At 38.6% G+C, this 25,140-nt stretch overlaps 1 protein-coding gene across 12 annotated transcripts in view; it reads right to left on the bottom strand.

Moving 5' to 3' along the window:
• Window positions 1–5,073: 5,073 nt before the first annotated feature.
• The window catches only part of TAB3 (TGF-beta activated kinase 1/MAP3K7 binding protein 3), a 67,663-nt gene continuing 47,596 nt past the window's right edge, over window positions 5,074–25,140 (bottom strand). For 9 of the 12 annotated variants that reach the window (XM_015570127.1, XM_015570128.1, XM_015570133.1 and 6 more), the window contains 3 exons: window positions 21,251–21,334; window positions 13,138–13,236; window positions 5,074–6,809 (listed from right to left, as the gene is read on the bottom strand). In XM_015570127.1, the coding sequence (XP_015425613.1) occupies window positions 6,661–6,809; window positions 13,138–13,236; window positions 21,251–21,334 (332 nt within the window). In that variant the 3' untranslated portion in view covers window positions 5,074–6,660. Of the gene's footprint in view, window positions 6,810–13,137; window positions 13,237–21,250; window positions 21,335–23,931; window positions 24,016–25,140 lie in introns of those variants that run through there. The other 3 variants (XM_015570134.1, XM_015570135.1, XM_015570136.1) reach the window with 3 other exon arrangements.

Raw genomic sequence — 25,140 nt, 5'->3', positions numbered from 1 at the left:
AGAGCAGTGCCCTCACTACCTGACAATGGAGCCCAACAGAACGTGGAACCCTGGTAGCCAAGCAGCCACGTTCTAAAACAGCCCCTGCCCAGCTCATTTGATAGAGGCATTTCCACCAAGGCATGTTCTGCTGTTTGCCGCAGTCCCGCCGCCGTGATAGGCAAAGAGCCAGCCAGGACAGCTTCTTCCACCTCTGCTGCCTCTGACCGTTTTCACAGGGAACCCGAGGTAACCCAGGGAGGCTCAGGGCGGTTTCCTTAGAGCCAGGCTACCACTTTCATCCCCCTCACCAGCCCCGTGTCCCTGGGGCACCGGCTTTGATGCAGCATCCCCCCCGGGAGCCATCACAGACTCTGACAGGAGGGAGGACGGAGCCGGATACCCGTACCCAGACTTGGCAAATAGTGATATTAAAATATTTCTTCTAATTAATTCCCTTTCAATGTGCATGAATTCATGCACTGAGCCACTTAGTAAGTATATGTTTCTTGGTTTATCTCTTCTTATCTACCCAACCCCACATCGAGGTATTTCAGTCTGTTCCATCCCTCCCTGCTTTGGGTCTTATTTTGTTAGTCAATTAATTTTGTTCATTAGATTCCACAAATAAGTGAGGTGATGTGATATTTGTCTTTCTCAGTTTGGCTTATTTCACTGAGCATATTTTCCAGGTCCATCTATGCTGTCCCAAAGGGTAAGAAAGAGATCCCTCTTTTTTACAGATGCATAGTATTGCATTATGTAAACGTCCCACAGTTTGTTTTTTTTTAATCCATTCATTTACTGATGAGTACTTGGGCTGTTTCCAAATCTTAACTATTGTAAATAACACTGCTATGAACATAAGGGTGCATATATTCTAATTGGTGTTCTGGAGTTTTTAGGATTTATTCTCAGAATTGGGATCACTGGGTCAAATGGAATACATAGTACTTTTAAAAAATCAAGTCTCTATTTTTAAAATTTTATTATCTTTAAAATATTTTTATTGATTTTAAAAAGGGAGGATAGAAACATTGATCAGCTGCCTCCTGCATGCCCCCTACTGAGGATTGAGCCCACAACCTGGGTATGTGCCCTAACAGGGAATTGAAACAGTGACCTCTTGGTTCATGGGTTAATACTCAACCACTGAACCACACTGACCAGGTGCTTTTTATACTATTTTTAAATTTATCTTTGATCTTTCTATGCTTTACTGTAAGATGTGGTGGAAGATAACCATATACTAATAGTTGATGAGGTAAAGTATCCTTATGATTTCTGACAGGGAGGGGAAATATATAAACAGATTCAAGATGTAAGAGACATAATTTCAAGTGTTCTATTTACACCCTAGATATGCTTGTAAAAAGTTCCTCAGAAAACTTTGGTAATTTAACACTAGATATTTAATAATACATTATTTTGTAAGGTGTGATGAGTATATGGTGCTTATGTTAAATTTAGATGACTTGCTATGTCTGAGATTTGCTTCAAAATAGGTGGATAAGAACTTGATGAAATAAGATTGCTTATATATGGATAGTTTTGGAAGTTGGGTGATAAATGCAGGATCATTATGATTCTTCTGTACTTGTCTGGACATTTTCTTACAGTACAAATTTAATAGAAATTAATTTGACTTGAAATACATTTTGCTTTTTTTTTCAATAGGACATGATTTATCTTTTTATTGTTGAAAGTATTGCATATGTCTCCTTTTCCCCCTATTGACCTCTCCCCAGACGCTCCCACTTCCCAGCATATACCCTCACTCCCCTACTGTCTGTGTCCACTGGTTATGCTTATATGCATGCATACAAGTCCTTTGGTTGATTTCTAACCCCTCCTTTCTCTCCCCTGCCTCCAGTGTCCGTGTCCATTGGTCATGCTACTATGCATGCATACAAGTCCTTTGGTTGATTTCTAACCCCTCCTTTCTCCCTCCCCTGCCTTCCCTCTGAGGTTTGATTGTCTGTTCGATGTTTCTATAATAACTACATAGTCTTAATCATTGAATAGTCTATCTACTATAATTCATCTGTGGTAATTTCTGTGCAGAAGCTGGGAAGTTAACTCCAAACCTTAGCAAATCAAGGTTCAGGGTCTCTGTGATTATTTGCCTTTGAAAAATTAGCTACAAATGACATAAAGATAATATTACTTTCTTTTGTGATTAGTAAATAATGTAAGTTCCTAACATATTCTACCTTTTATATAAAATTTGCTTATATATGTTAACCCAATTTAAAATTAGAGTAATGTACATTTAATACCTCAAAATTTAACATTAATACATATTCTAATAGAACAGAAATGTGACCAAATAGGTTTCTGAGAGCATATTTCAGACCAGAAAATATGTGTTGGAACTAGAACAGGTTTGATACTGTAAGTCATTTCTAACTACACAGAAAAGATGCAGAATGTAAAGTTTACTTTTTGTTTATTGATTTATTTTGCAGGAATCATTGACTTTCCGAATATGTACTGTTTGGAGGTACAATGCATGCATAGCCTTTTAAATTGCCTTTGTACAATTTCACTTCAAAATAATTTGATTCACAGCATACACAGAAATCTAAGAGTCATGGTATTTACAAGATTTAATAAGTTCTTGCTGTTTTAATAAAGAAATGGATAAATTATTTTATAGTAGGAAAACATGGACATTGGGTATCATTAAGAATTCAGAATTGTTCAGTCTCAAAGTAACTTTTCATGGCTTTAAAAATTAAAATTGAGCCACTCTATTAATTTGGGAATGCCCATGCCATGCAAAATCTAATTTTAAATATCTGGGGTTGCACATGATATAGGAAAAAATGCATTTCTGGTGAATGTGAAAACGTCATCAGAATTAAATTTTACAGTAAGAAAACACTGTTAATTCTCTCAGAAAGATTCAGTAGTGGTGCAACACAGTGCCTAATTTAGTGATTTTTTTAAAGTAACATTTCAGTGATCATTTTTCCTTCTCTACAGATATACAGACACACACTGTAACATGAACTCATTCAAAGTCTGAACAATGACTACAGTATTAAAATAAATCAGTTTTAACTATAAAGGGACATCTTCACATTCCAGGATACATTGTTGATATTTTCAAAGAACAATATTCCTATACCTTATATTCTTTGTTTATACCATCAGACATTACAATTATCTCTTAAAATACTACATAAAACTTGAGTTGCCACAGAAAGCTGGGTATGATCCTTAGATAACTGGGACAAAGCAATGACAAAATTTTAGGGAATAATTAAAATACTAAAATTGAGACCAGCTCCTTAAAAATTAAACTGCTCATCACACATCCCATTTCTTTCAGGGAAATAAACAAATTAGCAACACTTCCCCCACCATCGTTAGTCTGCTCTAAAAACTACTTTTACAATGCATTTATTTCTTTAAAACCCTGCCTCTACCCTCTCCCAAACAAGGTCATTATCAATTTGAAACATTTTTACAATGCTTATTAGAAAGTTTCTGGGTCCTCTATAAACTTTTAGGACTTACTCCAAAATTTAGGGGGCCATGCACTTTAACAAAATGGTAAACGTGCTCTCCAAAAACCCAGTTTTTAAAACAGTGAAATATTTGAAATGTGTCTGGCCTGGCTGGCGTTACATGGTGGCTAGAGCGTCAGCTCCGAGAGGGTGTCTGCATGAGGTAATCATTCATGTATATGTATCTGTCACATGGATGGTTCTTCCCCCGCATCCTCTGTTCCTCCCTCCCTCCCTTTCACTCTCTCTGAAAAAAAAATCAATGGAAAAAATATCCTCAGATGAGGATTAACAAAAATAATAAAATGTGTCATTAGGTCTGTGTTAAGAAAAAAAGTTTTTAATAGAAACAAGAAATGTACCAATTGATCCAAAGAGCGTAGGCACCCATCAGCAGGCAGGCAACATCCAATTTGTATCCCACCATTTATATGCCAATTGTCTGTATATATCAATCTAACTAGGAGATCCTTTACCTTGAAAGTTGACTGAATTCTTATTCAAACTGGTCACAGACAAGAAGTAATGGATATATGGGACACAGTTGAATGTATCAGATTTATCAGTATCCAATGATTTTGCTTATTTTAAAAACTGAATACAGCCTATGTTGGTGTATGAAACTTATGCACAATCAGAAATGAACGCATACAAAACACTTCCTTAAATCAATCTGATGTGTCATACCCCACCCTCTATACGTATCAAATAGACTGGTTTCTCATTTTCCCTGGCAGGTGAAAACAATGACTAGATATATCACCAAAGGATGGGAACCATGCATCTACTGTATGACAGCAGCTTAGTAACCTGGATGTATGTTCATGCAATAGTTTTAAAGTCATCTACATGGTTTTAATAAAGCATCAAACTGTTTTTATACATGCTACTTTCATTCTCAACTGCCAAGTTAGCTGCTGCCACTTGAGCATATCACTAAGAATATTGGTAAACCTTTAGCTAGAACACCAAGCAGCATATCGATTTCCCCCTAAATTGTTACTAAGTACCAAGTGGGGTCCACTATCACTAAAGAGATAATGAAACCATACAAAGGCAAAGATGATGGACTATTACAGAATAGGACTGATAGACTTTTATTGGAGACTGACAGATACATGTTACAAAAGCCTTTAAAGCAGCCGTGGGCAAACTACGGCCCGCGGGCCAGATCCGGCCCGTTCGGCTGTTCTATCTGGGCCGGGGAGCCGAAAGAGCTGAGGGTTCTCTTGCTCTCCCCTCCGCTCCTTCACCAGCAGCAGTGTTAACATGGCAACGTCGGGAAACACGGCTGCAGCTCCTTCTTCTGAGTCCAGTTTAAGAACCCATTGTGGCCCTCAGTCAAAAAGTTTGCCCACCCCTGCTTTAAAGGATGCTGTTTTCAGGTCAATGTTTTTAAGTCCATCTGCTTTCTCACCATTGTTTTCAAGTTTTGCCACAGTTATTGTATGAGAGATGTTTAATCAGTGTTATTACATAGCCACACTTCGTAGAGTGTGAAAGTATGATTTTGATGGAAAACTATGATGATGTGTTATGCCTTTGGTTTCATTATGGTATTAAGTGCAGCTTATTTTTCCAGGTCTGCCAGAGATTACTGCCAAATTAGAATGCAATGACAGCTTGAAGCGTGTGTGTGTGTGTGTGTGTGTGTGTGTGTGTGTAAAGTGGATATTTCTAAATTTATAACCCCAGGAAAAATCCTTAAGGATTAGAACAAATTTCACTTTTATTGCTGTTTATATTTACCCAAATAAGGGGAAGATTCCAAAATCCAATTCTCAACGATGGTAGAATCCTTAATTGAATGTCTTATTAAAATTTTTCCAGTGGTGCATTCTAGGGAATCACATGATTTTACATCTCTTCAGTTGTGCACACCCTAAAGTTCTAGTTTCAGACTAAGGAGTGCTTCAGTATCACTTGAACTACTTGGAGCAAACTCAGTGTTATTTCTGAATATAGTATGTTAAATTTGAAAAGTTCTTAGCTTCAAAGTCCTTTTCATTCACCTTATTCTTAATCATATTTTTTGACTACCCTTCTCTTCCTTCCCAACTTTATATTAGCCCACTGTAATTTCCCTCTCTGGTTTATGAATGTATGTGCAAAAAAATATTTATTGAACTAAAATTAATTTTTTTCAGCTAAGTTAGGATTATGGCACAAAGTATTATCTGTGCTGTAAACATCATGAATCCCTCACAAAACTGAAAGGAGGGGGCAGAAAAGGCCCTATGTACTGCAAATGTATCTTGTAGAACCACAGCTGAGATCAAGGTTTCCAAATGGATTTTGGAATGGATTTATAATGGGCATACATTCATTGTGCAACTGATAAAGCACAGTTTTACGAGAAGGTCATTCATAAAATCATACTTCGTAAGGACTCGTTTGTTATTTTTAAAACCAATGACCTAATAAAAGCATGCAGTAACTTCAAAAATATATCTATTATGTGGTGTAATTAGGTCTTGGTTACCAGTGTTGATATAGCTTGATGAATCATTGCACAAGCAATGATTATACTTTTGACAAAGGGCACAATATGCCTAATTCCTGACTACTGCAAATCACATTTTAAAACATCCTGTTTGTGTGTTGGAAATTACCCCTGAAAAAAGCAGCAATTACAAATACCCTATTATTTTGCCCCCCACCCCCGCCCATCATATTCTAAGTGCTTTTCCCTGTCCTCTTCAGGAGGAAGCAATGGGAAAAAGCATGGGGAAGAGGGGGGGTGCTTTGTTTTTCAGAGAGCTGTGACCAGGTAAGTCTGCTATGGGGATTCACAGCTTGTCTGCATAAACTGTAATATGTCACACTATGATTCCAAGTTCTAGTTTATAAAATAAGGGCCACTCAGCAGTAACTTCAACAACTGGATCCCACAGAAGAGCTCTTGACTTCTCTGTGTACATTCTTTCAGGAGAGAATCCTTTCCCAGTTTCAAGTATCCCTTTCTGTCTCTCACTCTGTAATGAGTTAAGAAGGGAAAAAAACCTTCCCCATTTTTCCTGTAGTGAGCACAGGCAACTACAGTGCATTCCTCCGCCCCCTATGGAATCTGAAATGAAAAGGCTGGACAGATGAAGATCCCCGCGGTTTCCTTTTCTTCTAATGGGCGCTCAGCTTCACTGTCAACCTGGTGCAGACTCTTCTGAACTCAGGTGTATCGGGGCATCTCACATTGCTCACAGCGATTTAGTGCTGGGTGGTTCAGAAACGTACAGCTGTCACAATTCCATGGGGCCCCTTCATAGTCTTCATCTCGGGGCTGTGTCTGAGGATTGTGCTTGGAGCCAGGTAGATGCTCTGAGGGAAGTTAGAATGGAAAGAGAGAAAAGAGATTGATTTTTTTTCCCCCCAAGTATAATCCAAACTGAAATAAAAAACAAACAAAAACAAGTCTAGCATAGATTACCTTCCAAGCTTATTATCCATGGAGAGTGGTTAACAAGCTCATTATCCACAGACAGTAGTTATTCCAGCCAAATGAAAAAAATGAGATGTTATATAGCATGTTAAAAATAATTCTATGACCAGCCAGTACAGCTCAGTGGTTGAGCGTCGACCCATGAACCAGAAGATTGTGGTTCAATTCAGGTCAGGGCACATGCCTGGGTTGCTGGCTTGATCTCTAGCCAATCAATGATTTTCTCTCATCATTGATGTTTCTACCTCTCCCTCTCCCTTCCTACAAAATCAATAAAAAAGATATTTAAAAAATTAATTCTGCTTCCTCCTGCCATCTTCAGTCCTATGTGTCACCCCCTCATACTAGCCACACTACATTAAACATCTGATTAAATGTGCAACTTCTTTTAGACCATCAGTTTCACAATATGCATGTGTTTAATAATGATGGTTCATAAATGGCAGTAAGAGTTCATAACAAAGTTTCCCCCAGAATGGTAAAAAGAGAAAGATAAAGCCCCTACAGTTACTTTTTCATAAGCTAAATTCATTTAATATAAACAATTATCTTTTTATTCTCAGACTAGAGGCCCCGTGCATGAATTCATGCACCAGTGGGGTCCCTCGGCCTGGCCTGCAGGATCTGGCTGAAACTGGCCCTCCTACATCCCCCAAGGCAGCGGTTCTCAATCTGTGGGGGTTGCCTGCATTAGGAAGGTTGAGAACCACTGCCCCAAGGGGTCCCAGGCCACATTATGAGAGGGCGCAGGCCAGGCTGAAGGATCCCACTGGTGCACAATTAGGGCCATGGAGGGATGTGGTAGGTTGGCCAGGCAGGGAGGGACCCGTGAGGGCTCCAGGGCATGTCCGGCCCATCTCGCTCAGTCCCAATCAGCCGGACCCCAGCAGCAAGCCAACCTACCAGTCGGAGCATCTGCCCCCTGGTGGTCAGTGCACGTCACAGCAAGCGGCTAAGCAGCCTTAGCATATCATTAGCATATTAGGCTTTTATTATATAGGATTCTTTCCTACCTATTAGTTTTTTTTAAATGTCTATGTGTAGGCAATATAAAATGCTGGCAACTTTGTTAGTCCTTCGGATTTTATTTTTAAAAACCTTTAAACTAAGTCTTGGCTGGGTAGTTCAGTTAGAATGTGGACCTGATACACCAAGGTTGTGGGTTCAAACCCTGGTCAGGGCACATACAAGAAACAACCAATGAATGAATACATGGGTGAAACAACAAATTGTTGTTTCTCTCTCTTTAAAAGATAAAAACAAAACAAAAAGAACCTTGAAACTTAACATACTCTTCCTAAGTCCTCATTCTCTCTGGCCTTGTGCTCAAAAGGCTTCTAGAGTTAATTTGTAAATCCTGCCTTTTAGGAACAGTCCCTTCTGAAAATGGGGGTCAATAACTAGAGGCTAAAGATCTCTGGATGGAATTCACTCTGGAATCTAGAGCAGGGTCAGAAGGCTTTGAAAATGCACCATAAAACACTGGAAAATCCTCTCTGTGAACTGGAGATGACGTTATAATCTAAGGTAAGCAGCCTTCCTAAGCAGGTAAAAGAAACAGAGACCTGGTAAAGTTTTAATTAATTACCATTCTGGGTTAAGTTTATCTTCTCTTGAAAGTGAATGAGCTGACTGTGGTTTACCCATTTGTCTTTAATGACAAATGCTGGTGTGAACATTTCCCTAGACTCTAGAGATAAAGAAAATTGGGTGTTAGACCCCTGAACCTTACTGCAAGCTTAAGGCTCAGGCTCAATCAGGAGGTGATCTTAGCCTTACAATAGAATCATTGGGTTCTCTAACCTATTCCTGAGACTATAAAAAGATGGGCTTGCCCTAGCACATTTGGCTCAGTGGATAGAGCGTCAGCCCATGGACTCAGGGTCGTGGGTTCGATTCCAGTCAAGGGCACATACCTTGGTTACAGGCTCGATCCCCGGCCCTGGTTGGGGTGCATGCGGAGGCAACCAATTGCTGTATCTCTCTCTGAAATAACTTCTCAACAAATATATTTAAAAGGCACCTAATTTATAATTTTTTTTGATCCTCACCCAAGGAGTGAGGATATTTTTTCAATTGATTTTAGGAGACATATCCATTGGTTATCTCCCTGTGGGAATCCCACCTGCAACCCCAGGTACATGCCCTTGACCAGGAATTAAACCTGTGACCCCCTGGTGCACAGAGTTGATGCTCTAACTATGGAGACATGCGGCCAGGGCTAAAAGGCACCTAATTTAGAATTATTGTTGGTCCTAAAAAAGATACTGCTAAAAAAAAAAAAAGACACTGCTCATTTCATCATAAGGAAGTAGTGTTGAAATAGAAGCATCTAAAACACAAAATACATTTTAGATGTCTATTTTCATATGACTTACAGAAACGTACAGCTTTTTATGGAACAGTTTACAAGTTAAGATAGTTCAGACCTCATGGAAAATAAAAACTAATATGTTTATACATAATAAAACGGAAATAAATAGGTGTTTCCTTTAATAGGATACATTTCCACAAAATGACCATCCTCATAAATATCACATCAATTTAATACTGTTTATATTACATAATTAGCACACAGAAGATAAAAATGCTCAAAAGGATGCAAATAAACTTTTCAAAAATTCTAAGTATTTTCTACAGTTTCAAAAATAGCTGATATTTTTCCAAAATGGGAAATATGCCAATGATAAAGAAAGACAAGTTTATTTCTTTTAACTATATGAAGTGTAATACAGTTTCATGCTTGGTTTGTTCTTAGGTTGGGATCTTTCCATCTAGTTAATATAATATCAAGTAGAATACTTGTACAAACCCAATATGTACAATATTTTTAGAAACCTTATTTTCACTGAATCCCAGGATATAGTTCAAGAAGCATTTAAATGCTCAGTGAGAATTTATAAAGTCCAGAGCTTTCAGGTTACATTTACTTGGCATTGCTTTCATTTAAAAAAAAATCTTTATTTTTGAGAATTTTACAAATATCACCCCCCTACACATTGCCCTCCTCCACTCAGTTTCTGCCCTGCCCCAGGCCTTCACCACCCTATTGTCTGTGTCCATAGGTAATGCATATATGCATACAAATTCTTTGGTTAATCTCTTTCCGTCCCCTCCCCCCTTCCCTCTGAGATTCCTCAGTCTGTTCTATGTTTCCATGCCTCTGGTTTTATTTTATTAATCAGTTTATTTTGTTCATTAGATTCCTTGTTCATTTGATTTTTTTACATTCAATTATTGGTAGATATGTATTTTATGCCATTTTATTCATATTTTTATCTTTTTTCTTCTTCATCTTCTTTCTCTTCTTAAAGAATACTTTCAACATTTCATGTAGTACTGGTTTGGAGTTGATGAACTCTTAGCTTTTTCTTGTCTGTGAAGGTCATTTATATGACCTTCAATTCTAAATGATAGCTTTTCTAGGTAATCTTGCTTGTAGGTCCTTGCTATTCATCACTTTGAATATTTCTTGCCACTCCCTTCTGGCCTGCATAGTTTCTGTTGAGAATCAGCTGACAGTTGTATGGGTACTCCCTTGGAGGTAACTGTTTTTCTCTTGCTGTTTTTAAGGGGACTCTGAGCTTCCTGCACTTGTAAGTCTATTTCTTTCACCAGGTAGGGGAAGTTTTGCGCCATTATTTCTTCAAATAGGTTTTCAATATCTTGCTTTTTCTCTTCTCCTTCTGTCACCCCCATAATGAGAATGTTGGTATGCTTGAAGTTGTCCCAGAGGCTCCATACACTATCTTCATATTTCTGGGTGTGTTTTTTTTTCTTTTTGCTCTTCTGTTTGGGTGTTTTTTGCTTCCTCATATTCCAAAGCGTTGATTTGATTCTTGGAATACTCTATTCCTTTGTTGAGTCCCTGTAAATTATTCTTTATTTCAGTTAATGTATGCTTAATTTCTGACTGGTCCTTTTTCATGTCTTTGAAATTCTCAATAATATCCTTGAAAATCTCACTAAGACCCTGAAACTCTCATTAAGATCCTTGAGCATCCTAATAACCACTGTTTTAAACTTTGTATCTAGTAGTTTGTTTGCTTCCATTTCATTGGGTTATTTTCTGGAGATTTCTTCTGTTCCTTCATTGGTAACGTGTCTCTTTGTCTCCACCTTCTGTCTTATTCCCTGTGTTTGTTTCTATGTATTAGGTGGAGCACCTATGTCTCCTGGAATTGGTAAAGTGGCCTTGTGTAGTAGGTGTCCTATAGGGCCCAGTGGCTCAGCCTTCCCAGTCACCTGAGCTGGGCACTCTAGGTGAGCCCCTGTGTGGGTTTGTGCATAGTCTTGTTTTAGTTGAGCCTTGGTTGCTATTGGAGTCACTGAGAAGAACTGACCTCTAGGCCAATTGGCTGTGAGGACTAGCTGCAACTACAGTGGGAGAACTGCTGAGCAAGAGACATTCCTATGGAGCAGGACTTGTTTCAGTGGGGCTTTGGTGCTTACTGAGTCTTCCCTTTGAGTGTTGCTTATGGATTTGTAGAATTGTAATTTGGCATGGTCTGAAGCTGTCCACCAGGTGCATTGGCTTTGGGGCTTCCTGGGAGTTGCAAGGTCAAACACTGCATGGGGCCACCAAGCAGGAGCTACAGAGCGATCTGCAGATGGCTTCTACTTGTGTTGGGCTTGGAAGTGCTCAGGCAAGGACAAGCTATGAAGGTACACAGGCTGGTGATAGTGCCGGGTCTTGGCCCTCTTATTGATAGGTATGGGGTACACTGATGCCAGCTGCTGCTTGTTTGAGAAATTTTAGAAATGTCTGAAACGTGAACCAGTAAAGACCATTCATATGGAAAAGCTGCTGCAAACAGCTTGAGTTGGGCTGCAAATTGGATGGGGTGGGGCCTCAGGGAGTCACCAGGGCTGAGTGAACCATGCTAATAGAAACTCAGATATGGCTGCCAGTCAGCTCTGTGATGGGGAGGTCCCAGCACAGGATCATTGACCCCTGTGAACACCCCCATCTGGAAGGAAGCCACCCCAGAATCCCTGCCCTAATGCCAGACATTCCAGTTCCTCCCCATATGTCCCTGGATCCCCTAAAGCCACTGCCCCAGGGCTGGAGCCCAGAGGTATTGTCTGAGTAAGTTCATGTGCTGGCCTTTTTAAGAGGGACTGCCTAGGTATCCACCAGCCTCCGTGTCACTCAGCCACAATCTCTGCTGATTTTTACAGCCTAAAGTACGGGGACTTCTCTTCCTGGCACTGGAACCCTGGGCTGACCATTCTGGTATGTGGCTGGGACCCCTTGCTTCTCACAGGAGACCGCACAGCCTTGATATCACTCCCAATTTAAAACATGCCACATGAGGGTGTTGGATTAGTCTGTTCTGCGCCTCTGCCCCTCCTCCCAGTCTCAATGTGGTTTCTTCTTTACTTCTCTAGTTGTAAGACTTCCATTCAGCCAGATTTCAGGTAGTTCTAAATGATATCCAGTATTTTAGTTGTAATTCTGATGTGGTTGTGGGAGGCAGCGAGTACTGCTTTTATCTATGCCACCATCTTGATTCCTTCTCCTTCGCCTTGCTTTCTAGACATAATTATCAGAGCAATCTGTCCAATGCGATAGCCACTTGAAATGTGGCCACTCTGAATTGAGATGCTCTGCAAGTGTAAAATTTACACCAGATTTGGAAGATTTAATATGAAATAAAAAAATGTTGCCTTGGCTGGTGTGGTTCAGTTGGCTGGAGCATCGTCCTATCCCATGCATTTGAACCCTATTCAGGGCATGTACAGGAGTTATTATTAGTTAAGGTATTACAAATGTGTGAGGCAGCTCATCATTGATTTATATCTCTCTCTCCCTCTCCCTTCCTCTCTGAAATCAATAAAAAATATATTTTGAAGAAGATCAATGGTAAAAATATCCTCGGATGAGGATTTAAAAAAAAAAATCTTTAAAAGATGTAAAATATCTCATAATAATTTATACTGATTTCATATTCAAATGATAACACCTTGTATATAGATTAAAAATATACTAATATTACTTGTTTAGTTTTTAAATGTTTACTAGAATGTTTTAAATTAATGTAGAAAGCTAACATTTCTATTGGACAGCACCACTTTAGAAACTCAGTAGAGAGAGTAATTTTTTAAAGCAAAAAAAAGTTGGTCTTTACTTATGATAGCTCTACATGGGTTAACACGTGTCTTTGGACATTTTGCACAAATGCTAGACACACAAGTACAAACCACCTGCAGCTGCTGCCTGGGTGTCATGGACATCCGCCTGTACTTTGGAGGTCACACTAATTCTTCGGGCTTTCCTCTCAACTGTGCAAGGGTCTGATGAGTCTGCATGAGACAAAGTGAAGTCACTTAGAAGGGATCAAGCCATTCATTTAGAAGTATTGTTGGGCGCACAAATATCTCTCACAGGATATGCACAGTTGAGTGCTTACCCCTTCTACTACCTCATGTTACCTTTAATTTCCCTGTGAGGACAAGTGCCATATTTAATACTGCTATTACAGCCTATACAAAGCAGTGGCTTTTATGACTTTTTCTATCCTCTCCAATTATATGGAGTACATGCCTTCTTTCAACAGTTTCCCACTTGCTGGTTGTTTAGGGTTACAAAATCAGTAATGAAATGTCAAAGTGAAAGCAAAATTTGAGATATTATACTTTAGCAAATCCCTGATTAAGAACTAGTTATTGGAAAATTATGGGTTGAAGATAAACTTCCCATGTAAGGCTAACTAACCAAAGAATCAGTTAAAATAATAACTACAGCATTTTATAATTAAGGAACAAGCAGTTCTGCCCTGGCTGGTGTGGCCAGTGGTTATAGTATCGGCCCTTGAACCAAAGGGTTGTGAGTTTGATTCCTGGTCAAGGGCACATGAGGGAGGAAACCAATCGATGTGTCTCTCTCACAGAGATGTTTCTCCCTCTCTCTCCTCCCCTTTCCCTTCCCTCCACCCTTTTACTCTCTCTGAAAAAGCAATGGAAAAAACATCCTCTGGTAAGGATTAACAACCCCAAAAGAAAAATAATAGCAGTACTTGAGCCCTGCTGGCATGGCTCAGTGGTTGGGTGCAGACCTATGAACCAGGAGGTCACGGTTCGATTCCCGGTCAGGGCACATGCCTGGGTTGCGGGCTCGATCCCCAGTGTGGGGCATGCAGGACGCAGCCATTCAATGATTCTCTCTCATCATTGATGTTTCTATTTCCCTCTCCCTTCCTTTTTGAAATAAATACATACATATATATATTAAATAGAATATATATATATAAAATAGCAGTACTTGAAAAATCAGAACCAATTCAGAATAATACTATGTACTGACAATAAATGCTCCTCAGTCATTTCATAAATTCTAAATACCTACATGTTCAAAAGTCCAGCAGATACTTTCCAATAATGGACGTCAGGCATTCTAATTTTGTATTAGAATACTGTATCTATCAATTTATAGTTTATCAGTAAGTAGTCCTTTGTAATAATTAAAAACAAGAAATGGCAAACTTCATAATATTTGCCCCTAAGAACCGAAAAAATATCTTGCATTTTCTAATCCATTCTTAGCCCATAGGCAGTTCACCTAGTATTACAGTGGTCGGCAAACAGCGGCTCGCGAGCCACACGCAGCTCTTTGGCTCCTTGAGTGTGGCTCTTCCACAAAATACCACGTGCAGGCACACACGTACAGTGCAACTGAAACTTCATGGCCCATGTGCAGAAGTCAATTTTCGGCCTGGGAAAGTCTATTTTGAAGAAGTACTGTTGATATTTGGCTCTGTTGACTAATGAGTTTGCAGACCACTGCCCTAGTACAATCCACTTGGGAATCAGTGCTCCAGAATCCTAAGTGTGTTGCTTAGGCACTAAAGCACTCCATTATCAGCATGAACAAAAGCAGAGTAAATTTCTCCTCAGGCTCCAAAGACTAAGGTCAAGTTCCACTTCTTAGATTTGTAAAGTACTTAATAGCATCACATGCCTCCTTCTTACTGACCCTTACTTGGCTTATGTATTTTACAGCACTGATCGCCTCTCTGGTGCACAGACTGGATCAGAACAAGGTCAGGTGGCCAAGACAACCAGGAACAGCACTCAAATCATGGGACACCAAGGTCAGTGCTCTTACCACTGTGAGTTACCAATGACAGGGTGGGGGTAGTGGGGCTTCCTGAATCAGCTGAGGAGCTCATATGCACACGGCACTGTTTAACTACAAAATCCAGTGCAAATTTCTGTCTCCCTTTCTATCTCTCATTCTCTCTCTTCAGTTATCACACTTATTCAGATAATCAGATAAATGTCTATATTCCACTTGGATTTCTAATATGTAACTATAATAACTCCAATACATTTATTCTAACTAATAAAACAATTCTACATGTTATTCACATTTTACTTGCTTTTTAAATTTAAATGGTAGACAAAATTTTCATCAATCTAGGTAAATTTAGTTTTAGAAAAAAGACTCTATGTGTTTAAAATAAAACAAATTTGACTTCATAGAGAAAAACCAAATAGCTTTTATAAATCTGTTATGAAAACGCTTCCTAAAGAATTATAGAATTTAATCAAGTTCTATTTAGAAACTTTAATAGAAAAAGGTGAAAAGTTTAAAAACTCCAGGATATATAACAGCATCATTTTATACTCTCACCAACAGTCTCAGGGGGAAAAGGAGACATATGTAATACTTTAAACAATAAAATAAATGTTATATAATTAAAGCTCAATTACATTTCTAAAGTAGAGATCCATTTACAGTAAAGATGTTACTTTAGAGGGCTTTCTAGTCTAATTTTTATTAAAACTGTATATGTAGAGTACAAGCCACTTGGGATAGGAATTACGTCTTACCTTTGTAGCATCAAGCAGCTATCTACATAATCCATCTATGTATTTAAGAAAATGACTGTAATTGGAATTCCATTACAACTAACTCTAAGGGACTATCCAATATCAGTTGTAGCAAATTTTGTTAGAATTAAAAGTACCATAGAAAAGAGCCTTTTTAGTGTGAATGTACTTGTAGGGAGCTAGATGAAGCTTGATATTAACGGAATATTAATGCAATCCTTGCACAATTCCCAGCTGAAAAGTATACCAAACAGGAACCTCCCACCTCAAATACATGGTGTTGGTCTCAAAGACAGAGGCCAAATGACATCTGCAAAAATTCTGTCACCACTGGTAGAAAACTCTGAGTATACTGGCTTCTTACCTCTAAGAAATTTTCCTTTTATTTCTTTGTGAATTTTTGAGGTAAAATGTGTACAGTGAAATACAGAAACCTTAAGTGTACCATTTGATGAATTTTAACAAATGCACCTGAATAATCCAAATTCCCACCAAGATTTAGAACACTACCACGAGTTCAGAAAAATCTACCCATATCTTTTCTCAGTTATTCCTCAAACCCAGTTTCCAGAGATAACCACAGTTCTGAGATATATTTATCTTAAATTCAGCTTTTTCTATCCTGAATTTCATATAAACAGAATTATATACTATATATTCTTTTGGATTTGATTTCTTTCATTCAGCATTATATTGTTGAGATTTATGTATCAGTAATTCAGTTTTTTTTGCTTAGTATTATTCCATGGCATGATTATATCAGTGTTTATCCATTCACATTTTGATGGATACTTGGGCTATTTCTAGTTTTGGGTTGTTGTGAATAAAAATGGTATGAATCTTCAAATCCGAGTCACGGCACCAAAAAGAAAAAAAAAATGGTATGAATCGTCTAAAAAACAAGTCATTTGTAGACACACATTTTAGATTCTCTTGGATAAATCTTTAGACATAGAATTGTTGATGGGCTATAGGGCAGGTGAATGGTTTTACAGGAAATAGCCTGTTTTCCAAAATTTGGGATTTTAGCCATTCTGGTGGGTGTAAGGTGGTATCTCAAGATTTTAATTTGTGTCTCCCTAATGTCTACTCAGGTTGAGCATTTTCATGCGCTTATTGGATATATATATAATGTGTGTGTGTATATATATATATATGTGTGTGTGTGTGTGTGTATATACATATATTAGAGGCCCAGAGCACGAAATTCGTGCAGGGGTACAGTCCCTAGTCCTGGCCTGCGATCAGGGCCGAAACTGGCTCTCCAACATCCCCCGAGGGGTCCTGGATGGTGAGAGGCACAGGCTAGGCCAAGGGACCCCACTGATGCATGAAGGAGGGATGTGGGAGGTTGGCCAGCCAGGGAGGAACCACAGGAGGGCTCCAGGGTGTGTCCAGCCCATCTCGCTCAGTCCCAATCTGCTGGATCCCAGCAGCAAGCTAACCTAGCGGTCGGGGCATCTGCCCCCTGGTGGTCAGTGCATGTCATTGCGACTGGTCTATCAGTAGCTTAGGCATTTATATATATAGAAGATTCCTTTGTGAAGTGTCTGCTCAAATGTTTTACCTTCTTTTTTATACTCTTGATACCAATTCTTTTTTTAAATATATTTTATTGATTTTTTACAGAGAGGAAGGGAGAGAGAGAGAGAGTTAGAAACATCGATGAGAGACATCGATCAGCTGCCTCCTGCACATCTCCTACTGGGGATGTGCCTGCAACCCAGGTACATGCCCTTGACTGGAATTGAACCTGGGACCCTTCGCTCCGCAGGCCGACGCTCTATCCACTGAGCCAAACCGGTTTCAGCTTGATACCAATTCTTTATCACATATATGTATTGTGGATATTTCTCCTTTATTTTAATATTGTATTTCTGAGCTAAACCCAATGAGGTCATGATGCATCATCTTTTTTATAAATTGTAAATATGTTATGAAAGATTTTTTGCTTTTATGTCCATGAGTGGTATTGATCTATAATTTTGTTTTCTTTAGGGGGGAGTGGCTAGGTAATGTCTTTAGTGGGTTTTGGCATCAGGGTTCTGCTGGCTCCATTTAAAAAAGAGGGAAGTTTCCTTTTCCCTATATTTTCTCAAAGAGTTTGTGTAAGACTGGTATTATATCTTCCTTTGATGTTTGATAGTCTGGATTTTTCTTTGTGGGAAATTTTTTTGATAATAGATTTAATTTCTCATAGACATAAAGCTATTAATATTTCCTATTTCATCTTGTTTTAAGTTTTGTAGGTTATATTTTCCAACGAATGTGTCAATTCCATCTAAGGTGTTGCATTTATTGGCATAAAAATGGTCATCACATTCCCTTATTTGTGTTCTCTTTTTTAATAAGTTGACTTTAGAGCTTATTGATTTTTATCTTTGAGAGATCAAACTTTTGGCTTTATCTGTTTTCTATCTCATTGACTATTCTTATTTTTCTTTCTTCTTTTAAGGTGGAATATTAGGTCACTGATTTTAGATCTTCTTGCTTTATACTAGCATTTAAAGCTATAAATGTCCTTCTAAGCACTGCTTTAAGTGTTGTGAATTTGACCTTGCCCAAAGAGAAGTCTAGCTTTAGCCCCAGCTCCTGGGATATAACCTCTAAAATCTTGAAGTTTCCCAAGTGATAGAAGTGTCTTTGCTATTTATGGTGGGACCTTCAGACCATACCTGAGAGTTTATGCTAATGAGGTGGCTCAAGGTGGACATATTGTCCACCATTTCTTACCAATTTGGTCCTCTGTTGCCAGGTAACAACTTTTCTTTAAAGGTTTTTTAATTTATATTTTTGAGAGAGGCAGGGAGAGGGAGAGGGGGAAACATCTATGTGAGAGTTGATTGGCTACCTCCTGTACATCCCCTACCAGGGATCGAATCCTACAACCTGGGCATGTGCCCTGACCAGGAATTAAACCGGCAATCTTTTTTTATTTTTTTTTTAAAATATTTTTATACCAGAGAGGAAGGGAGATGGAGAGAAATATAGAAACATCAATGATGAGAGAGAATCATTGATCGGCTGACACTTGCACACCCCACACTGGGGATCAAACCCCCAACCCAGGCATGCACCCTGGCCGGGAATTGAACTGTGACCTTCTGGTTCATAGATTGATGCTCAACCACTGAGCAACACTGCCTTGGCTGAACCAGCAACTTTTTGGGGCACAGGACAATGCCCAACCAACTGAGCCACAACAGCCAGGGCTCAGGTAACAACTTTTTAATGTACTCCCTTAAATAAGGGATTCCTCCATGACAACCCTTGAATCAATTAAAGTTTATCTGTTGCATTACCATTAAGTAATGCTTCCTTTGTAGACATTAGCACAAACTCAAGTGTTATTTAACCATTTGGATAAATAACATATTATACCAAATGGTTAAAATGATCAATGATATATAACCCAGTGACTTTCAACTTGAAGCTGTATATAATGTTGCCACAGTGCCATATCTGGTACTGGGAAGTCATCCACTAAGATTCTTCTTTGTGCCATTTTTAGAAATTAGCATGCTATTTAAAAAGCAGATGAGATGAAACAGTAATGGCAGTATCTAATCTAACAAAAGAGAAACATGCAAATTGACCACACTTCCGCTATGCCCCAAGCCATGCCCACCAGCCAAGCAGAGTGACTATATGCAAATTAACCCAACCAAGATGGTGGCTGGCAGCCACGGAGCTGGAGCAAGCAGGAGGCTTGGTTGCCCCGGTGATGGAGGAAGCCAAGGTTCCCACCTGGCCTGGCCTGCTGTGGCCTCCACTCATGGCAACAAAGTTTCAATTATAGAAGATAAATAAATCCCAGATACCTGCTTCCAGCCAGCCTCCACTGGGAGCTTGGGTGGCTGGGGGCTGTGGCCAGCCTGCAAACAGCCATCAGCCCCTCACCCAGGATGGTCACCCCATCATGGGGTGAGGGTCCCCGCTGGGGGCTTGGCCAGCCTGCAAACAGCCATTATCCCCTTACCCAGACTGGCCAGGCACCCCAGCGGGACCCCCAACCTGATCTGGGACCCCCTTCAGGGCAAACCAGCCAGCCCCCACCCATGCACCAGGCCTCTATCCTATATAATAAAAGGGTAATATGCAAACTGACCCTAACAGCAGAACGACTGGGAATGACTGGTCACTATGACACACACTGACCAACAGGGGGCAGACACTCAATTCAGGAGCTGCCCGCGGTGGTCAGTGCACTCCCACAGAGGGAGCTCTGCTCAGCCACAAGCCAGGCTGACTGCTGCCAGTACACAGCCTGGCAGCAGTGCTAAGGATGTCCGACTGCAGCTTAGTCCTGCTCCCTGCTGTCAAAGGGACATCCCCCGAGGGCTCCCGGGCTGCCAGAGGTATGCCTGACTGCCAGCTTAGGCCAAATCCCCCCAGGGAGCAGGCCTAAGCCAGCAGGTGGACATCCCCTGTGGGGTCCCAGACTGTGAGAGGGCACGGGCTGAGCTGAGGGACCCCTCCTGCCTGAGTGCACAAATTTTTGTGCACCAGGCCTCTCATTAAACAATAAAAAGAAAAACAGGTATTGTGTTGCAACCTATAAATGAAATACTTAAAACACATAGAAAGTTGTTTAACCAAAATTTAAGTAATTTAGCTCAGGTAAAATTATTTAGGGAGAATTTATACATCCCCTGATTAATAATTCTGATGATATTTTAAAATATACTCTTAGGTAACTTTTTAAGTATTAATTCTGATGATATTTTAAAATGTTATACTCAGGTAATTTTTTTTAAGTAAGACATTCATCACTATTACATGTATATGTCTTCATGAGCAATCTTTTTAAGTTGCTTAAAGCCTTAAGGATTATGCTCTCAAATGCATACTTTATCTCAGTCTTATGAATTATATTTATAAAATAACATGGGTTATTAGTAAGAATTGGGCAGAAAGGGTTTAAATTTAATGACATTTAAATTTAATTCAAATCCATTTTTAAGATAACTGGAATGTCAAGTAAACATTTGGTACACAAAAATAAGAGATTTGATACCTTTGATATTATATGGGAATGAATGAACAATTATTCAAAAGTGATTTCTCTAAATCTAGGATTTATATAGGATCTAACTGTTATGCTCCCCTGTGAAATAACCTTAGATCAACTGCAGATCAAACTTTCCATTCTAACACAAGATCTTTAAAATTCTCATTATATTGTAAGAATTATCTTTTAGGATTATAGTTTTCACAGTAAATTTTAACTATATAATACAGTTTCAATTTTAAAAAGTAAATTATATATATCCCATTTAATTACTTTTGACAGTAATTTCAGGAGTTAATTAATTTTAAACTTTGGGGGACATTTTACTATTGCCATAGTAACATCAATATGGTAAGTTTTTTTGCTGAACAAATTAATGAGTATCTCTAGTGGAAATTTCTTCAGCTATAAATGTGAACTCACAAAGAATTTTCATATTTATTTTTGTGATGTTTTTTACATTTCCCTACTCACCTTTTTTAGATGGCTTGGGTGGTACCACTGGGCCAGGTTGTATGTGGTCATAAAAATTATTCATGGCTTTTGGATCAAAGTTTCCTATAAAAAAATAAAATCACCAGGTATTCAGAGTTCTTTATCCTATTATTTGAACTTTTTGTTAAGGAAAATATGAAAATAAAACAGGTAAGAAAGGAAATTGTTTTCCAGGGATTCAAAACTCATATTACCCTACTCTTTCCATTGAAATTGTTTTATCATTCTGAGAAAAGACCCAAGCAAACTGGCATACCAGTGTCTATCTACAGTGTTTACCTAAAGGAATATTTTTCTAACTGTAAAGCTAGTCTTTTTAGGCAGTGTTAAGCATGTGGCACAGTTAGGGAGGTAAATGAAGGAGAGAAATGAAAAGCTGGCTGAACTGTTTTTTCTTTGTTTGTTTTGATTTTAATGAACAAACCATAAGAAAGAAGATTTAAATAGCGAAAGCTCACCATATCTTTCATAATTTACCTTAAAATTTTATCTATTATAAACTCAACTGCCAATGAACCCAAATATATAAATTTACAAAGATTTTTCAAGTTTTATGTGATCAGCAGCTCACAGATTTCTATCTTCAAAAAAAAAAGAGAATCTTGTCACCTACAAATTTGCCAATTTCAGAATAACAGAACAATCCCTAAGAATTTTGTCTTGCCACACAATTTTCATCTCTCTTAAAATGTTCATTCATTCCTTGATCTAGTGTCTATTTCAGCCCCATCTCCTGCCAGAACTCCTCCAAGGTCAGTTTTGATCCAGGGCCAGCTTTTGGTCCTACCTTCAATTCTGTGAACCTATCACTGCAATCTGCTTATTCTTCACATTCCAATTAAGCATTACAACTGTACACATGCTTATTTCCAGAGGATCCTATATGGCACTGATGAAGTCCAAATGGTTTTCCTCATCAAAACCAACAATAAAGCTGCTTTTCATCACATCATGGACTGCCCTGGACAGTGTGGCTCAGTTGGTTGGGCATTATCCCGTCCACTGAAGGGTTGCTGGTTCAATTCCGGGTCAGGACACATGCCTGGGTTGTGGGCTTGGCTCAATCACTGATCCCTGGTAGGGGGTGTGTAGGAGGCAGCCAATTGATGTTTCTCTCTCACACTGATATTTTCTCTCTCATATTGATGTTTCTCTCCTTCTAAAAGTCAATTTATAAAAAATGATGCACTGATTTACATCTAATCTAAATATTCTCCCAAATATCTAGATTCCTTCTCTCATTTAAAAATTTAGATTGAAGCCCAGCCAGCATGGCTCAATGGTTGAGCATCAACCTATGAACCAGGAGGTCAGTTTTATTCCCAGTCAGAGCACATGCCCGGGTTGCCGGTTCGATCCCCAGTAGGAGGTGTGCAAGAGGCAGCCAATCAATGACTCTTCTTGATGTTTCTATCTCTCTCCCTTCCTCTCTGAAATAAAAAATATATATATATATAATTACAGTAAAATATATATATATATATAATTACAGTAAAAATATATATATAATTACAGTAAAACACTAGAGATGTTCAACATCAACTAGATTAAGAGAGAAGAAAGGATGTGACCTCAAAAATAGGGTAGTAGCCTGGCCAGCTTGGCTCAGTGGTTGAACTTGGACCTATGAACCAGAAGGTCATTCGATTCCTGGTCAGGCACATGGCCCTGGTTGTGGACTTGATCCCGTGTGGGGCATGCAGGAGGCAGCCGATGATTGATGCTTCTCTCTCATCATTGATGTTTCTATCTCTCCCTTCCTTTCTGAAATCAATAAAAATATATTTTTTACAGAAAAATAATATATTTTAAAGAGTTTAGATTAGAAATTAATATAAAAGGAATTCATATAAAATGTTTCCAGAGCATGAAGAATAGAGATTTAGAAATGCTTAAGCACCCAAAAGAGCTCTTTGTTGCTCAATGGAGACCAAAACACAGCTCTTCACTTAAAAAATCTTAATGGTTTCCCTTGCAGATCCTATTACAAATGCTTTTATCCATTTGGCTATGCTATTTTAAGATATTTTCTGAAAATAACTCATATGATGGCCCATGAAAGCCACAATACTATTTGATATGTTAATTGGATCTTTTTATGCTTTAAGATGCTGCATATGTATTTCTTCAATTACTTAAGTTACAGCTGATGCTCTAATTTCTAGATCCCATTAGGCTTACTATAAATATCCTAACCAAATGTTTAAGTGTTTGTTTTGCTTCAAAGAACACACAAGCAAAAAAAAAAAATCAATGTTGTCTTCTAATATAGTAGCAATAGTTTGCATAGCCCCCCACATTATACATAGTAATTCTTTCATTGCTGAAAGATAGTAGGCTGTAGAGTAACTATGTTTCTGAAAATAACTTTAAGGGCAACTACATAAATTATTCAACTTTCATATTCAAATTTACTTCTATGCAGATAAGTTCCATATCTTTTTAGGTTCCCCTGCTTCTACTGCTTAGGCTTGTCTAAAAATGGCAATGCAGTACTTTTATGTATATCTCTTAAAATACAGTAGAAACTCTTTTAGCTGCCATAATTAAGAACAGTAAGGGGGCTGATTAAAACATGAATTAAGAAAAATTACACATCAACTTTAATGTAACAAAACATATAAGTATGGCAATATTTTAATGACAGACCTTTTCTTTACCTGTCTGTTGACTGAAGGTTCTATATTGTCTTTCTTATATAAGCTACACCTGTGATGAGCTAAAGTATGGTGGGCAAACTTTTTCTGTAAAGGGAGATGATAAACACTTTAGATATTGTGGACCTGTAATACTACAGGTCTCTGTTGCAAGCCCTCAATTGTACCATTAAAGCACAAAAGCAACCTGGTGTGGCTCAGGGGCTGAGCATCGACCTATGAACTAGAGGTCACGGTTCAATTCCTGGTCAGGGCACATGTCTGGGTTGTTGGCTTGATCCCCAGTGTGGGGCATGCAAGAGGCAGCCAATCAATGATTTTCTCTCATAACTGATGTTCCTCTCTCTCTCCTTCTCTCTTCCTCTCTGAAATCAAAATGATCACTTCCCTTATTTGTCCAAGGCAATATATAAATGGGCATGGCTATGTTCCATTAAAACTTTATTTAAAAAGACAGGCATAGGGCCCTGGCTGATTTCTCTCATATCAATATTTCTCTCTGTCTTTCCCTTTCTCTTCCACTCTCTCTTAAAATCAATGGAAAAATATCCTCATGTGAGGATTAAAAATAATAATAAAAATGAATAAATAAAAAGACGGGCAGCAGGCCAATTTGCTAACCCTGATCTATAATTTCTTGTTTTTGTTTCTTTAGAATAGAGCAAGAAAAATACTGTAAGAACATTTAATTTGAAGTCAGAATCCTCTTAGATTTTTAACTTGCCCCTTAACCCTTTACAGTTACTTTCACCCATAATTCACAGTCCCTATGTGATTTGCCTTTGAGTCTTTAAAAGGTATTTACCACCCTAGCTGGTTTCCACTCAGTGGTTAGAGTGTTGGCCTGTAGACTGAAGGGTTGCGGGTTTGATTCTGGTCAAGGGCACGTACCTGGCCCTGGGTGGGGGTGTCTCTCTGAAATCAATAAAAAAATATTAAAAAATACACAAAAGCAATCCAAGGCAATATATAAATGGGCATGGCTATGTTCCATTAAAACTTTATTTAAAAAGACAGGCATAGGGCCCTGGCTGATTTCTCTCATATCAATATTTCTCTCTGTCTTTCCCTTTCTCTTCCACTCTCTCTTAAAATCAATGGAAAAATATCCTCATGTGAGGATTAAAAATAATAATAAAAATGAATAAATCAAAATGATGCATAACCTTTATATAATCCCTCCCCTTGAGTGTGGGTGGAATTTGGAAAAAT

The sequence above is a fragment of the Myotis davidii genome, unplaced genomic scaffold (assembly GCF_000327345.1).
Source record: "Myotis davidii unplaced genomic scaffold, ASM32734v1 scaffold1246, whole genome shotgun sequence".
Taxonomy (NCBI): Eukaryota; Metazoa; Chordata; class Mammalia; order Chiroptera; family Vespertilionidae; genus Myotis; species Myotis davidii.
Note: the sequence above shows the minus strand (reverse complement) of the source record. Positions and strands in the feature narration are given on the sequence as shown.